Source organism: Salmo salar, chromosome ssa07 (assembly GCF_905237065.1).
Source record: "Salmo salar chromosome ssa07, Ssal_v3.1, whole genome shotgun sequence".
Lineage (NCBI taxonomy): Eukaryota > Metazoa > Chordata > Actinopteri > Salmoniformes > Salmonidae > Salmo > Salmo salar.
The window spans coordinates 23,374,196-23,390,576 of record NC_059448.1 but is presented as its reverse complement, the minus strand read 5'-3'; the positions used below and the strand labels follow the sequence as shown (position 1 = coordinate 23,390,576).

At 45.2% G+C, this 16,381-nt stretch overlaps 1 protein-coding gene across 1 annotated transcript in view; it reads right to left on the bottom strand.

Moving 5' to 3' along the window:
- Positions 1-16,381, bottom strand: part of dnah2 (dynein, axonemal, heavy chain 2) — a 208,258-nt gene that overhangs the window by 142,157 nt on the left and 49,720 nt on the right. Inside the window, 5 exon segments of the mRNA XM_014206991.2 lie at positions 8,297-8,489; positions 9,756-9,903; positions 11,255-11,443; positions 13,020-13,259; positions 15,499-15,655. Coding sequence (XP_014062466.2) covers positions 8,297-8,489; positions 9,756-9,903; positions 11,255-11,443; positions 13,020-13,259; positions 15,499-15,655 — 927 coding nt within the window.

Sequence of the window (16,381 nt, the reverse complement as noted above, 5' to 3'; positions counted from 1 at the left end):
GAAAGGCCGCTCAGCAAGGAAGAAGCCACTGCTCCAAAACCGCCATAAAAAAGCCAGACTACGTTTTGCAACTGCACATGGGGACAAAGATTGTACTTTTTGGAGAAATGTCCTCTGGTTTGATGAAACAAAAATATATATAACCATTTGGCCATAATGACCATCGTTATGTTTGGAGGGAAACGGGGGAGGCTTGCAAGCCGAAGAACACCATCCTAACCGTGAAGCACGGGGTGGCAGAATCATGTTGTGGGGGTGCTTTGTTACAGGACAGACTGGTGCACTTCACAAAATAGATGGCATCATGAGGCAGGACAATTATGTGGATATATTTAAGCAACATCTCAAGACATCAGTCAGGAAGTTAAAGCTTGGTCGCAAATGGGTCTTCCAAATGGACAATGACCCCAAGCATACTTCCAAAGTTGTGGCAAAATAGCTTAAGAACAACAAAGTCAAGGTATTGGAGTGGCCATCACAAAGCCCTGACCTCAATCCTATAGAACATTTGTGGGCAGAACTGAAAAGGCGTGTGCAAGCAAGGAGGCCTACAAACCTGACTCAGTTACACCAGCTCTGTCAGGAGGAATGGGCCAAAATTCACCCAACTTATTGTGGGAAGCTTGTGGAACGCTAACCAAAACGTTTGACCCAAGTTAAACAATTTAAAGGGAATGCTACCAAATACTAATTGAGTGTATGTAAACTTCTGACCCACTGGGAATGTGATGAAAAAAATAAAAGCTGAAATAAATAATTCTCTCAACTATTATTCTGACATTTCACAATCTTAATTATGGCTAGGGGGCAGTATTTTCACGGCCGGATAAAAAACGTACCCGATTTAATCTGATTATTACTCCTGCCCAGAAACTAGAATATGCATATAATTATTAGCTTTGGATAGAAAACACTCCAAAGTTTCTAAAACTGTTTGAATGGTGTCTGTGAGTATAACAGAACTCATTTGGCAGGCCAAAACCTGAGAAAATTCTGTACAGGAAGTACCCTGTCTGACCATTTCTTGGCCTTCTTGATTATCTCTATCCAAAACAGGGGATCTCTGCTGTTACGTGACACTTCCTACGACTCCCATGGGCTCTCAGAAGGCGGCAAAAAGCTGAATCGTGGCTTTGCAGGCCCTGGTTGAAAAACAGTAGCGCATTTGGATAGTGGCCGGTCACAGTACTATGAGACTCAGGCTCGTGGGGGGATCCCATGCTTTTATTTTCTCTCTCTTTGTATGTAAACACGCTTTCCCGGTCGGAATATTATCGCTTTTTTACGAGAAAAATGGCATAAAAATTTATTTTAAACAGCGGTTTACATGCTTCGAAGTACGGTAATGGAATATTTAGAATTTTTTTGTCACGAACTGCGTCGTGCTCGTGACCCTTATTTACCATTCGGATAGTGTCTTGAACGCACGAACAAAACGCCGCTATTTGGATATAACTATGGATTATTTTGAACCAAACCAACATTTGTTATTGAAGTAGCAGTCCTGGGAGTGCATTCTGACGAAGAACACCAAAGGTAATCAAACTTTTCTAATAGTAAATCGGAGTTTGGTCAGGGCTAAACTTAATGGGTGTCAAAATAGCTAGCCGTGATGGCTGGGCTATCTACTCAGAATATTGCAAAATGTGCTTTCACCGAAAAGCTATTTTAAAATCGGACATAGCGAGTGCATAGAGGAGTTCTGTATCTATAATTCTTAAAATAATTGTTATGTTTTTTTTGTGAACGTTTATCGTGAGTAATTTAGTAAATTCACCGGAAGTTTGCGGGGGGGTATGCTAGTTCTGAACGTCACATGCTAATGTAAAAAGCTGTTTTTTGATATAAATATGAACTTGATTGAACAAAACATGCATGTATTGTATAACATAATGTCCTAGGCGTGTCATCTGATGAAGATCATCAAAGGTTAGTGCTGCATTTAGCTGTGGTTTTGTTTTTTGTGACATTATATGCTAGCTTGAAAAATGGGTGTCTGATTATTTCTGGCTGGGTACTCTGCTGACATAATCTAATGTTTTGCTTTCGCTGTAAAGCCTTTTTGAAATCGGACAGTGTGGTTAGATAAAGGAGAGTCTTGTCTTTAAAATGCTGTAAAATAGTCATATGTTTGAAAAATGGAAGTTTTTGTATTTTTGAGGAATTTGTAATTCGCGCCACGCCTATCATTGGATATTGGAGCAGGTGTTCCGCTAGCGGAACGTCTAGATGTAAGAGGTTAAAATAAAGTGGTGATCCTAACTGACCTAAGACGGAATTTTTACTAGGATTAAACGTCAGGAATTGTAAAAAATTGAGTTTAAATGTATTTGGCTAAGGTGTATGTAAACTTCCAACTTCAACTGTATATGTTAAACAGCGAGGATACAGGGACAGTTGGGTCTGGTTTGGACCCTCTCACTTCTCTATCCATTCTCATGGGAGTAGAACGAACCTGCTCCTAGATTTTTTAAATTTAACTAGGCAAGTCAGCTAAGAACAAATTCTTATTTACAATGACTGACTAGGAACAGTGGGTTAACTGCCTTGTCCAGGGGCAGAACGACAGATTTTTACCTTGTCAGCTCGGGAATTCAATCTAGCAACCTTTCGGTTACTGGCCCAACGCTCTAACCACTAGGCTATCTGCCGCCCCGATGCTGGCACCATCGAGAGCATCCTGACTGGTTGCATCACTGACTAGTATGGCAACCTCCGACCACAAGGCACTACAGAGTGTAGTGCGTATGGCCCAGTACATCACTGGGGCCAAGCTTCCTGCCATCCAGGACCCCTATACCAGGCGGTGTCAGAGGAAGGCCCTAAAAATTGTCAGACTCCAGCCACTCTAGTCAGACTGTTCTCTCTGCTACCGCACGACAAGCGGTACCGGAGTGCCAAGTCTAGGTCCAAAAGGCTTCTTAACAGCTTCTACCCCCAAGCCATAAGACTCCTGAAAAGCTAATCAAAGGGCTACCCAGACCCCTCTTGTAAATATTACCTCAATTACCTCGACTAACGGTGATTCTGTACCGGTATCCCCTGTATATAGTCTCGATATTGTTATTTTACTTGTGCTGTTGAATTATTTGTAACTTTTATTTTCTATTTTTTATTTAACACTTCTTAAAGCAGTGTTTGTTAAGGGCTTGTAAGTAAGCATTTCAGGTTGTATTCGGCGCATGTGACAAATACAATTTGAATTGATTTGATTTGATATAAACACACCCGCGGGAAGTAGGGGTGCTTACCACCAGGGATACCATCTTACCCCTGGTGGTAAGATGGTAAAACTGCAAGAATTTGTGCTGCATTTGTGTTGTTGCAATAAAAAACGATTCAACTATTTATCCGTTGCATTATTGATATAAATGATAATGCGATTGGAGTAGGGGAGAGAGAAAAGCATGGGCCCCATTCTGCACGGTGAGCTCTCAGCTCTGTTTTGTAAGCAGTGCTCTCATGATATGTTCTGATCTATTCAGTTGTGGGGGGTTGGAGTCACACGCGCTCTGTTGTATGATAGACAGTTGAGTTAGTCTCTCTCCCCCTCTCTCTTCCTCTTCTCTCCCTCTTGTGGTGGATATCAAGTGATCTGGAGCAGCACTCACAATAGTCTTCCACCTCTATTCTAAACTTGGCATAAAGGGAATGGGAACAATATGAAATTAGGAACAAGGCATTCTCTCGCCCTCGCAGGCCTGCTCCTGCCCATGTCAAACACGTAAGTGTACAAGCCCACTAGTCTGGCAAGCAACACAGTGTAGGGCACAGCCCAACAAGTGCCGCATTCCACCAACTGGTGCTGGATCGAGCCGATCGCTTTTCTCTGCGATGGAGCTCATAGCTGTTCATTTGTGCTCAGTTTTAATAGGCTCAATCTTAGTTACAACACCGCTCTCGTTATATCTCTCTCTCTCTCTCTCTCTCTCTCTCTCTCTCTCTCTCTCTCTCTCTCTCTCTCTCTCTCTCTCTCTCTCTCTCTCTCTCTCTCTCTCTCTCTCTCTCTCTCTCTCTCTCTCTCTCTCTCTCTCTCTCTCTCTCTCTCTCTCTCTCTCTCTCTCTCTCTCTCTCTCTCTCTCACACACACCCCCATTGCCATTATGCAGTACAAAGAAATGTGCGCTCTGTTCACAATGGTCTATTCCTAGGCGGCGGGTGTGTTTATGAGTTTCAAGATGAGGGAAGCTTACAATTGATCCTGCCATTTCTACCGAGCTGCGTGCCAGTTTCGTGGAATAGTTTCATTTCAATAATAACGTTTTTGTTTCTCAAAATCATTGTCACGTGGTTAATAATACAAATGGGAATTGAAATGATAAAAATCTAAAAGTTAAAATTCAACTAATGGAAGAGCACCAGCCTCTGTCATACGGACACGTTGATACACCACGATCCATTGGTGGTTAAAGAAATGAACGCATGGAACTAAGAGATAGCCTTTTGGCCAATGTAGCAGTAGGCCTATTACTTCCATTGTCAACTAAGTACAAATACATAAAGCTGACAAATAAAAACTGAAAATGCAGGTTCTTTCAATCGCATTCATCTCTCTACTCCGCCTGTCTGCCTCCCTTTCTATCTGTCAGGACTTGAGCTATCGCTAGTGAAGTGCAACATTGTATCAACTAGCCTATTCTGGGCTACTAGCCTATTCCAGGCGGTCAGAGTTTCCCGGGCCAGTGAGCTTGAGACAGACTCAGCTGTTTTTGCACAGACGCAGCTGTTTTTGCGCAATAGGAAATGTGTTCAGGTATTTTATGACGTTTCCACTGGCTACATGGGATCCTCAGAGCATTACATATAGATCTTTCACACCGAGGCCTGGTGATTATCGAGGGGCAGTGCTAGAAAAGATTTTTCAAATATGGCGAGGAACTATTATCATTCACAATGGATTTAATAAAAAAAACGGACTTTATTGACTTACTGTGTGAGGTAAAGAAGAAACAACTGAGAACCTCAGCTTAGTGGTGGTGAGTTCAGACAAACAGAAATCAGACATCCCCAAACGGGCACTTTCTACCATTTGCACAGAGCAGGCCAGTTGGCCTACTTCTAAGCGTGCTCCGGGCGCCGTCAGCTCCGTCAACATTTAGAGGACAGAGAAACCAGACACATGACCACATGAAGCTCTCCAAACAAAATACAATGGAAGAAATGACGAAACTAATTGTATGAAATAAACCCAAACTTGTTTCTCACATGTGTAGCAACGTGACTGTAGGCCTAATTAATCCATGCATTAACATAAATGTATGTAACCAAATGATGAGGATTAACAGTAAATGTACTACTGGTGACATACACTGAGTGTACAAAACATTAAGAACACCTTCCTAATATTGAGTCGCACCCCTTTTGCCCTCAGAACGGTTTCAATTCGTTGAGATATGGACTCTACAAGGTGTTGAAAGCATTCAACAGGGATGCTGTCCCATGTTGACTCTAATGCTTCCCACAGCTGTGTCAAGTTGGCTGGATGTCCTTTGGGTGGTGGACCATTCTTGATACACACAGGAAACGGTCAAGCATGAAAACCCCAGCAGCGTTGCAATTCTTGACACAAACCGGTGCGCCTGGCACCTACTACCACACCCCGTTCAAAGGCACTTAGATCTTTTGTCTTGCCCATTCACCCTCTGAATGACACACACATACACAATCCATGTCTCAATTGTCTCAAGGCTTAAAAATCCTTCTTTAACCTGTCTCCTCCCCTTTGTCAACACCAGTGGTTCCCAAACCTTTACGGCCTGCAACCCCATTTTGATATCCGAAAATTCTCGCGACCACAATCATGTAAAAAAAAAAATGATGTAAATAAACAGCCAATGTTTACTTTTTTAATTGGGGCTATGGCAGTCAATTTCAAAACATTCTAACAGTATTTCTGATTGTATTCTCAACTCACCATCATATACATTTAATGTGGGGCTATTATAGTCAATTGCAAATGAGTCTGAAATCATTTCTCTTATCTCACCACCACTAATGAGATGGTTGATGCATGTCGCGTCGGAGCTTCTCAAAGTCAGGGGGCGTGGTCGACAGTGTGCACCTCATCTCTCCTGTCACCTCCAACCTGGATCGATATTTATTTGAATGCAGACGAGAGCACTGAATCAGCGTACCATGTGTTTTAATGCTCGGAGGGACCAAAACTCTTCCATAATGACACGTGAATGCGCTGTCTGCAGCATTCAGTCACATGACAGCTCCATCAGCTGTTCGGTTTCACTTACCGGCATGTCAACTGAGCCTGTATCACATTCAAATGGATTTCGCTGATTCGGTCACTCATCTGTATCATTTTTTTGTATTTACCCTGCATGCTTGAGTTCGGTTCGTTCAGTTTCCCAAATGTCTGTTACATAGGCACGGAGACAGTTTTTTACACAACAGTTCTTCTCCCAATTAAAAACATATTTCCAACACTCCCCCTCAATAACCACCAAGCCTTGTTGTGAAATAGAACATCGTCCTGCTCTGATCCCATGCCTCCACATAGTTTTGCGAACAGGCGGGCGTGATGTAGTTAACAATCAAAGTTACCTGCCGCGCATCTCCGAGTTCTGCGCTCAGCTTTTTTGCCCACCAGTTGCTCTCGGTGTATCCATTCTAGCTCAGTGGGTGTATCATAAAATGAGTCCATATGGCAGAGGGAGATACATTCATAACTAGAGTACAGAGGCCTGCCCGCCGTCCCATGATAGATGGAGCCCCATCTGTGCAAAAGCCCACCATTTGATCCCATGGAATCTGTTTTTCGCAAATACAGCCACGCAGCACACTGAACATCCCCTATGCCGTTTCAGGCTCGGGAATCGTGAGACAGAACAATATGTCCTGGTGAATAGCATCCCCCGACATGTACAGAGAACAAAAGTCAATGCACGGGCATCTCGGCCCTCACAGCTAACGTCCATTTGGAGGGCATAAGGTGAGGAATTCCAGTGGTTCAGTCAGTGTCCTCTTGATTGTTAGCTACAGCATCAATTCTTAGTTTCACAGTGTTATCTGTTAAAGGTATCGATGTGAGTTTCTGTGCCTCTGCCTCCCCACACATTGTTTTTCACCATATCAGTTGTGGCCGGTAATATCAAAGTCACTGCAATAGCGTGTGGTTTCATAACGTAGCAGGCTTAGCCATTCACTGTGGGAATGACTCAAGTGCAACGGTCAGGTGCGGCCTGGGTCAAGGCGCCACCTCTAGTTTGGGAACCGCTGATCTACACTGATTGAAGTGGATTTAACAAGTGACATCAATAAGGGATCACAGCTTTCACCTGGATTCCCCTGGTCTATGTCAAGGTATTCCTAATGTTTCGAACACTCAGGATATGTAATGGGGAATTCATCCAAAATAAGCAATCAAAGGTCAAACAATTAACACAATAAAAAACTATGAATGCACAAGAATTGGTGGGAGACAGCTAAGCACATTCTGGGGAACTGAGCGCATTCTGGAGAGAGAAGATCCAATGTCTTGGCCACCCACCCCTCCCCTCTCCTCGCCTTCCCTTCTTCTTGTCTCAACATTTCAAATGATACTCAAGACACATTATCTTCACACATATTATAGATGCATTGCTTTTCACTGACATCACACTAGGCAGGTAGCCTAGTGGTTAGAGTGTTGGGCCAGTAACTGAAAGGTAGCTGGATCAAATCCCTGAGCTGACAAAGTAAAAATCTGTTGTTCCACCACTGAGTAAGGCAGTTAACCCCCTGGGTGCTGTGGATGTTTCAGGTTGATTAAATGCGGTAGATACGTTTCAGTTGAATTACTTCAGTTGTCCAGCTGACTATGTATCCCCAGCTAGGCCTATTGCCAAGCAAGCAGCCCAAATTACAGGCTGCTAGGCATATAGGCCAACAGATTTGTGATTTGAAAGAAGCCAATGATCCTCTATTGCTGAGAATGGTTTTATTTATTTCTGTATAGATAAGAGTAATTATATCATTTTGGTAAATTGATTTTAATTTACTTTAGCCTGCAGTGACTACTATTACTGAATCTTGTCCTATGCTTAGGCTACTGATCACATTAGGTATTGTATCAAAACATCTTCCCGCGGCTATGTATCTTAGGTCCGTTCTGTAGCTTAAGCTGATCCTAGATCTGTGACTTCTAACCTTCCAACCCTGTTGAGGTAGATGACCTGTTCGCCAGATCTGTTCTTATTTTAGCCAACACCACCGTAACTCATTCCAGTGAACAACAGAGCTCGCTAAAGCTAAAGAAAACACCGATCTGGCAACACCCCCCCCCACAGCTGTTAGAGGGTCAAACCTGGCGATGTCGGCGTCGAACGAGGACACGGGGGGGTTGAGACGCTGGTATCTCCTGATGAAGGGGTCCTTGTTGATCTCCCAGATCTCTCTGTGTTTGTCCCAGGTCTTCAGGTAAGCCTGCAGGTGGCCTGCGTTGGCCGTCATTCCTGCTGCTACCGCTGCCTGAATCTTACCGATCTCCTCATCTTGTTCTGGGGTTAGAGAAGGAGAGAAAGGGGAATTACCATATAAAATAGGCCAAAGCAAATTATATTTCTAGGATCAGTTATTATTGAATTGTCCTTATCCTGCTCTGGGGAGGGAGAGAAAGAGAGAGAGAGAGAGAGAGACAGAGAGGATTCCATATGGAGTAAGTAGAAGCCCCGAACTGATACAGATATTTTTGTATTCGGTCGATCCTCTCTGGCCAAATAGATTTTTATCTCAATGAGACATGCCTGGATAAATCAATGACGACGGTTATGGTTGTAACTTGGAATATGTTGACCTGATCCGAGATCTGTGGATAGGGGCACCTTCTACCACAAGCTCACCATATGGTAGATACATACAGTAACTGTACACTCGACTACATAGTGCATGCTTCCACACATTCGTAGTTAAATACAGTGAGTTGACACACCTTTGACACATTGTAACAGGCACTTACACGTGTTAGAAAAGGCTTTTCATGAGTGAACATGTTTAACAGCCCGGCGCGTGTCACTAGGGATCAACTACACTATGCTGATTGGGTTTCAGGAGCTAACAGCAGTAGCTGTAAGAGCATTCCCCCTCGATAGAGACAAACACACACACACACACACACACACACACACACACACACACACACACACACACACACACACACACACACACACACACACACACACACACACACACACACACACACACACACACACACACACAGAGCTATGGAGAGGGGCTACCTCTGACCTGCTCCAGTCCACCATCTCCTGACTGTTTGATTAAAGCCAAAGCCTAGATACTCCCTGTGGACGACCAGCTGTCAATCAAACCCGGAGACAGCTGACGGGAGAGCTGCTTAAAATGGACAGATGAGGATAGGATGAAGAGAATGGTAGGAGGGGAATGGGGTTAGAATGGAGGGAGAGAATAAGGTCAGGGTGAAGGAGCAGTGGATGAAGAGGAGGAGGTATGGTAACAAGAGCGTGGCGTGAAGAGGAGTGAGGATAAATGGACGGGGGGGGGTGAAGTGAGGGGTGAGGAGTAAAAGTGGGATGGAGTGCAAATGAAGAGTAGGAGAGAAAAGAGGATATGGTGAAGAGAAGGAGTGAGAAATGAAAGACGGACGGGGTGAGGTGAGGAGAGTGGAGGAGAGGTGAGGGGTCAGAAGTGAAAATAAAGAGAACTGAACATAAGGATGGGTCGAGGAGGAGGAGGCGTGGAACAGCGAGAGGGGTCTCTAACCTCTGTCTGCGTGTGAGGTCTGTTACCTATGATGCAGCGTACAGGTTTCCTCTGTGAGCGTCTGCGTGTGAGGAGGTCCGGGAGGCGTTTGAACACAGAGATGGTGCCGATCAGCTGACAACTGATGTTGTTCACGATCTGAGCCAGTTTCTGTAGAGTGGGGGAGAACTCCACCTGTTGGACACACACACACACACACACACACACACACACACACACACACACACACACACACACACACACACACACACACACACACACACACACACACACACACACACACACACACACACACACACACACACACACACCAATAATTTTTGCCTCTAGGCTTAAAGACCCAACGAGCTCTCCTGCTATCATTTTCCCCAAAACTCTACATTCCTTTTTTATAAAATATGACTTTAATCTTTTTTATTTGTAATAACATAAATTAATCCTCCTGTATAAAGAATACCAAAAGGTTCATGCTTTCTGAACCACACCCTCCTAGCCTATCAACGATGCAGATATTGTACATACACAAAGCATAAATCATTTGTCACGGCTGATTTATAAAGTGTGGAGAGAGAGGAGTGCGAGAAGGAGAGGGAGAGAGAGAGGGAGAGAGAGAGAGGGAGAGAGAGAGGGAGAGAGAGGGAGAGAGAGAGAGAAAGAGAGAGAGGGAGAGAGAAAGAGAGAGAAAGAGGGAGAGAGAGAAAGAGGGAGAGAGTGCGAGAGAGAGAAAGAGGGAGAGAGAGAGGGAGAAAGAGGGAGAGTAAAAGAGGGAGAGAGGGAGGGAGAGAGAGAAAAAGAGAGAGGGAGAGAGAAAAAGAGGGAGAGAGAGAGAGAGAGGGAGAGAGAGGGAGAAAGAGGGAGAGAGAAAGAGGGAGAGAGAGAGAGGGAGAAAGAGGGAGAGAGAGAGGGAGAGAGTGCGAGAGAGAGAGAAAGAGGGAGAGAGAGAGGGAGAAAGCGCGAGAGAGAGAGAAAGAGGGAGAGAGAGAGGGAGAAAGAGGGAGAGTAAAAGAGGGAGAGAGGGAGGGAGAGAGAAAAAGAGAGAAAGAGGGAGAGAGCAAGGGAGACTCTTGGTGTTCTGTTTTGATTTATAATGCTATCTTAATACGTAAAATAACTTGCGCTGCGTAGAGCTCTGCGTCTGTTAGACAAGGACAAAGGATGTTCTCTTCCATTGTATTCTAAATAGGGCCGAGTTGACGACCTGTCTGGCTGTGTCTCTCACTGTGACTCAGACCTTGGAAATGCTACAAAATCACATGGCATCCTACACTGAGAATGGATAACATTGTTCGCCTTCAAACCGAGGTTAGTACGAGTAGGAGTAATATTGCTAGAATCCCTGGTAAGTGTGTACGTGAACAAAATATATGTCTCGAGAACTGCTTGGAAGTCTATTACAATCTGCAATGCATATACATGAGTGTTAAAAACTGTGTGTGTGTGTGTATGTGATTGAGTGATTGAGTGTGTGTGGGCAATGCATGTTTCTCTGTTTGTGTGCGCGCGTGTGACCTGTGTGTCCCTTTACCTGTGAGGTGGCCCCAGGGGCCTCCTGGCGTAGTACCACCTGCACCCTGAAGAGGGGGTTGGGGGAAGTCTTGCTGTCTCCGTTGATGGCCTTGGACAGCTCCTGTAAGGACCACTTGATGTTGAGACGTAGTGCCTCCTCCACCATGCTGTCCATCTTCTCCGTGTACACAACCCAGTGCTGCTGGACCTGGGACACACACACACACACACACACACACACACACACACACACACACACACACACACCTACTATTATCTGTCCATCATACATTCACTCAACCACTTAATGTCATCTATTCATAATTTGTTCCACAGGTGAAGTTCTAAATGAAGTGATTTTCTAGATGAACAGTTTTCATTTTCTATAATGAAATTACCCCATAATTGTATCTTGCTAGCCACTATTTGTGAGTACAAATTAGCACAAAAAGTAGGGAAGCAAAAACTAGCAAGGAATAGGTACCCTCCCACACGCACACGCACACGCACACACACACACACACACACAATCCGCCCGACTATGTGATAAAATCTGACCCTAACCCACTAATATAGAAAATGCGCTGTAGGCTACAGTCAGAGACGGCAGAATGATTTCCTGACAGGGGGTGCAGGATTTTTTGGGGCCTGATTTAGAAGCTTCTGTTTATAATTTCAGAAATGTTGGCAGGCTATTTGTTAGTCAACTTGTCTATAATTGGATACACGCAGCTTCTCTTCTGGCATTAGCCTATATGTTGCCCTAGAAGACTAAACAAGCCCTTGTTCATCAGAATAATGTCATAAATCGACAGCGGTCATTTTTTCTTTGTCAAAATGAAATAACTCAACAAAACTGGAAATATTTCCTGTGCAAAGTGTCCAAAAGCATCAGTCTGACCTGTAGGGAAATAGAAACCTGTGAAAACGACCCAACATGTTTCAGTTAAGATTTCAGTTCGGCTTGGATGCATATTTTATTGCGGTTGAAATACGATCAGCTTTAATGATGCTGATAGCACCTCTACAGACTGTATCTAACTATGCATTCGAATTCTCTCAAGATGCTGAAAGAAATCAATCATATTTCTCCACTCCTGTTCCCGAGTCAAAATGTAGTCTATATTTGGTGTGTCATTATACTGCGAGAAATGCTTAGTTCTGCAGGAGTTCATATTTAGGCTATGTGAGAGGTTATAGACCTACAGTCAGTGTCCTGATTTCAGTTTCCATTTAACCCATCTGAACAGTAGGCTGCAGTTCCCTTGACGTGCCGTAGGCCTATTTGAAGTCCTCGTCTTGTGACTGGCGAATTTGTATGGCGACGCACAACATCACACATAACATAGCCGGGCACTGCCATCGTCCTAGTTTACCACTTCACCAAATCTTTCCCAAACATCTTCAACTCTCCATTTCACAGCTTTTCTCTTACTGAATTAAACTCCGACATTGTCCTTTTTGCCTCAGTGGATCGACGTGAACTTTTTCTGCCCGTTTCCAAAAACGTTTGATAATTGGCTGTAGGCTATTTGGCGTCCGTACAGTCAGGCCCTAAAGCTTAGGCTTATGCACGAATGCCAGATAACCTAAAATCATGAAAGAAAAACCTCAATGTAGCCTATAGATATAAATTGCACATGAACGATACATTTATACATTTTTTTAAGGTATTGTTTTCTCTTTAGTCAACCCGCCCTTCACCCACACAATATTTAATGACCCTAAGCCCACCCGTCCCGCAGATATAACCGATTCAACCCGCGCATCACTACACCACACACCTCTGGTCCGTCTGTGCGGAAGGTCTCGTAGACCCGGGACATGATGGCTACGATGTCCTGGTGTGCTGAGTGGAGCCGCTGGAGCTGGGCTTGCTGGTGGGCCTGCTGGTCCCCCTCAAACTCCAGGTCCCTGTACACTGTCTTCCCATCCACACGCACAAGCAGCAGCTCACTGATCAGACCACACTGACGGGAGATGGCCAGGTTGGCTGCCTTGTACTCATCCACGATGAGCTGGATCTGATAGGGAGGGGAGAGGAGGTTAGGTGTGTGATGGTTAATTTGGAGGAGAGGAGAGGAGAGGAGAGGAGAGGAGAGGAGAGGAGAGGAGAGGAGAGGAGAGGAGAGGAGAGGAGAGGAGAGGAGAGGAGAGGAGAGGAGAGGAGAGGAGAGGAGATAAAGAGGAATAGAAGCAACTGGGGAAAGATGGATGAATACAGAACCCATGGTACTTTCCCAGCAGTGTCCCTTTCCATCCCCCGCTTCACTTCTAGGATCGAAGCAGGCGAGCTTTATTACATAGGAATCACGCTCCACCATTTCCACCAACACTAACTCTTCTGGTTTGAATTACCAGAGACAGGTCTTATCATGACAGCATCAGGCTGTGGCCAAACAGAATAGAACATACATCCAGCAGTTTCCTTTTCAATTTGTGGAAGAGAGAAGAGGAGGGGAGCTGCGGAGATGACTGGCTCTCTCATATTGCCTCGGCAGCCGGACCTAATTCAGACGGAGAGCAAATCCGTCTCTCACTCAGAACTCCAGATCCTAGCGCCGATCTCCGGATTTTACGGCTTTCATGGGGATAAGGCCTGCCGCGCAGAATAATCCTCTGAGAGAGAGAGAGAGAGAGAGAGAGAGAGAGAGAGAGAGAGAGAGAGAGAGGGAGCGGGGTGGAGGTGGAGGGAGGATAATAGGGATGGGGGGGCTGTTCTGAGTCAGTTCAGAGCTCTCTTCCTCTCGCTCACTCTCCCTCTCACACCCTCTCTCCCCATCTACCTACCTACAACACGGAAGACAGCGCTCACTGAGTTTTTGACTTTGGGCTCGACAGATCTTGACATTGGCTCGACGCAAACCTGATCTTAAACCCCTTGAGAGAGAGGGGAGACAGGGGAGAGGGGCGTGTTGCGGTGGCATGAATCCTTGCCAATGAGTGTTAGTGTTCATTACGCATGCTGCTGCTGCTCAACCTGTCTTGAACACTGAGCCCCCATACTGTCTCTCTGGAAGCCAAGGCACTCATTATTATACTGTAGCACTGTAGCATCGTACCGTAGCTTAGCATCGTAGCATCCAATACAATGTTGGCAAGGCATTCATTATCATTCATTATCAAGCATCGTAGTGTAACTTAGCATCCAATACAATGCAACTCCATAACGTTGGCAAAGCATTCATTATACTACAGCTAGTATTTCAGCATTACACCCCGAACCTAGCCTGGTCCCAGGTCTGTTTGTGCTGTCTTGACAACTCCTATGGGCATTGCTGTTGGCAAGACAGCACAAACTGATCTGAAACCAGGCTATTCACTGCAACTCTCCTGTGTCCTGTATCGCTTACTATACAATTACCCATGAATCAAACAACCATCCCCCTGTTTTATAATGCAGCCTTATATGGCATTGGAATGGAATAAAAATGAAACGCAGGAGGGTTATGTGTATTTATACTCTATCACCCCTCTCCACCTTCCCGTCTATCCCTCCTCACTCCTTCTTTTCCCTCTGGAGATCATTTGATCCCGGTGGTTGAGGAGAATAGAAGCCCTCTGAGTCTATTACGCGCATACACACGCACACACGCACGCACGCACGCACACGCACACGCACACACACAAAAGCACATACAGTCCATCACACACAGCCCTCTGTGCATTGGATCCAACAGTAATGCCTCATAACACTCCATGCATCATGGCTTAAATTGAACTGCGGCCAGCCTGGCTGGGTGTTTTTGTGTCAGTGTCTGCTGTTTTCTGCTAGCGGCTGAATTCTGCTGAATTTGTTTCCCAGATTCAGATGTTTATTGGTCTAGAAAATGCTGACCGCAGAAGGAAGACAACGGGATACAGTCTGTGCTCTGTGTGTGTGTGTGTGTGTGTGTGCGTGTGATGAAGGTGGTTTGTAAAAGCAGGGAGCCAAATGAACCCACATCCTGTTGCTGTACTGTATCTACATGGGTTACGGCTTCACATCTAAACCCTGGGCCCTGGAGCACAGCACAGTAGTGTACTTCTAACCCACTGGCTACCAACCCTGGTCCGAGAGAGCATCAGAGTACGCAGGTTTTTGTTCCCGCCAAACATGCTAAAACTTGATTCAACTGGCCTATAAAAGCTTATAATGGATCAAAAGGGCTAGAGAAAGCCGACAGCAAAACGTCTCTATCCATCTCAAGGTTGGTGACCAATACTTTACACCCTTTCTCTGATCTATCAGTCGGTGTGTGTTTTATCATGGTGTGTCCTGACCTTGCTGGCGTGCAGCCTGCAGTCTTTGATGAAGAAGCTGGACGCTCCTTTAGAGGACCAGAGCAGCTTGGAGAGACCTGGCTGGATCTTCTTGTCCAGGAAACGGATTCGCTCCCGGAACAAACCCAGCTCTTCAGCAGACAGTGACGCGATGATCCTGACACACACACACACACACACACACACACATAAATACAGTATAGACACACGCAGGACACACACACGGACCAAACATTAGTGTTTATATAAACATGATAATATTGGTGGTCTTTTCTTCAATTCATTTCCTGCACTGTATTGTTTAACAGAAATAGTCTGGGTCACTAAATACTGTATTACAGTAGGATGTCCAATCAAAAAAGCATATTTTGACCAATGGGTAAAATAATGTTAACTGTGTAGATACTGGTCGGAAATCTGGAAAAAAGCTATTACGCTGGATGCTGTGTCAGCTAGGCTGGATGCTGTGTCAACTAGGCTGGATGCTGTGTCAGCTAGGCTGGATGCTGTGTCAGCTAGGCTGGATGCTGTGTCAGCTAGGCTGGATGCTGTGTCAACTAGGCTGGATGCTGTGTCAGCTAGGCTGGATGCTGTGTCAACTAGGCTGGATTCTGTGTCAACTAGGCTGGATGCTGTGTCAGCTAGGCTGGATGCTGTGTCAACTAGGCTGGATGCTGTGTCAACTAGGCTGGATGCTGTGTCAACTAGGCTGGATGCTGTGTCAGCTAGGCTGGATGCTGTGTCAACTAGGCTGGATTCTGTGTCAACTAGGCTGGATTCTGTGTCAGCTAGGCTGGATGCTGTGTCAGCTAGGCTGGATGCTGTGTCAGCTAGGCTGGATGCTGTGTCAGCTAGGCTGGATGCTGTGTCAACTAGGCTGGAT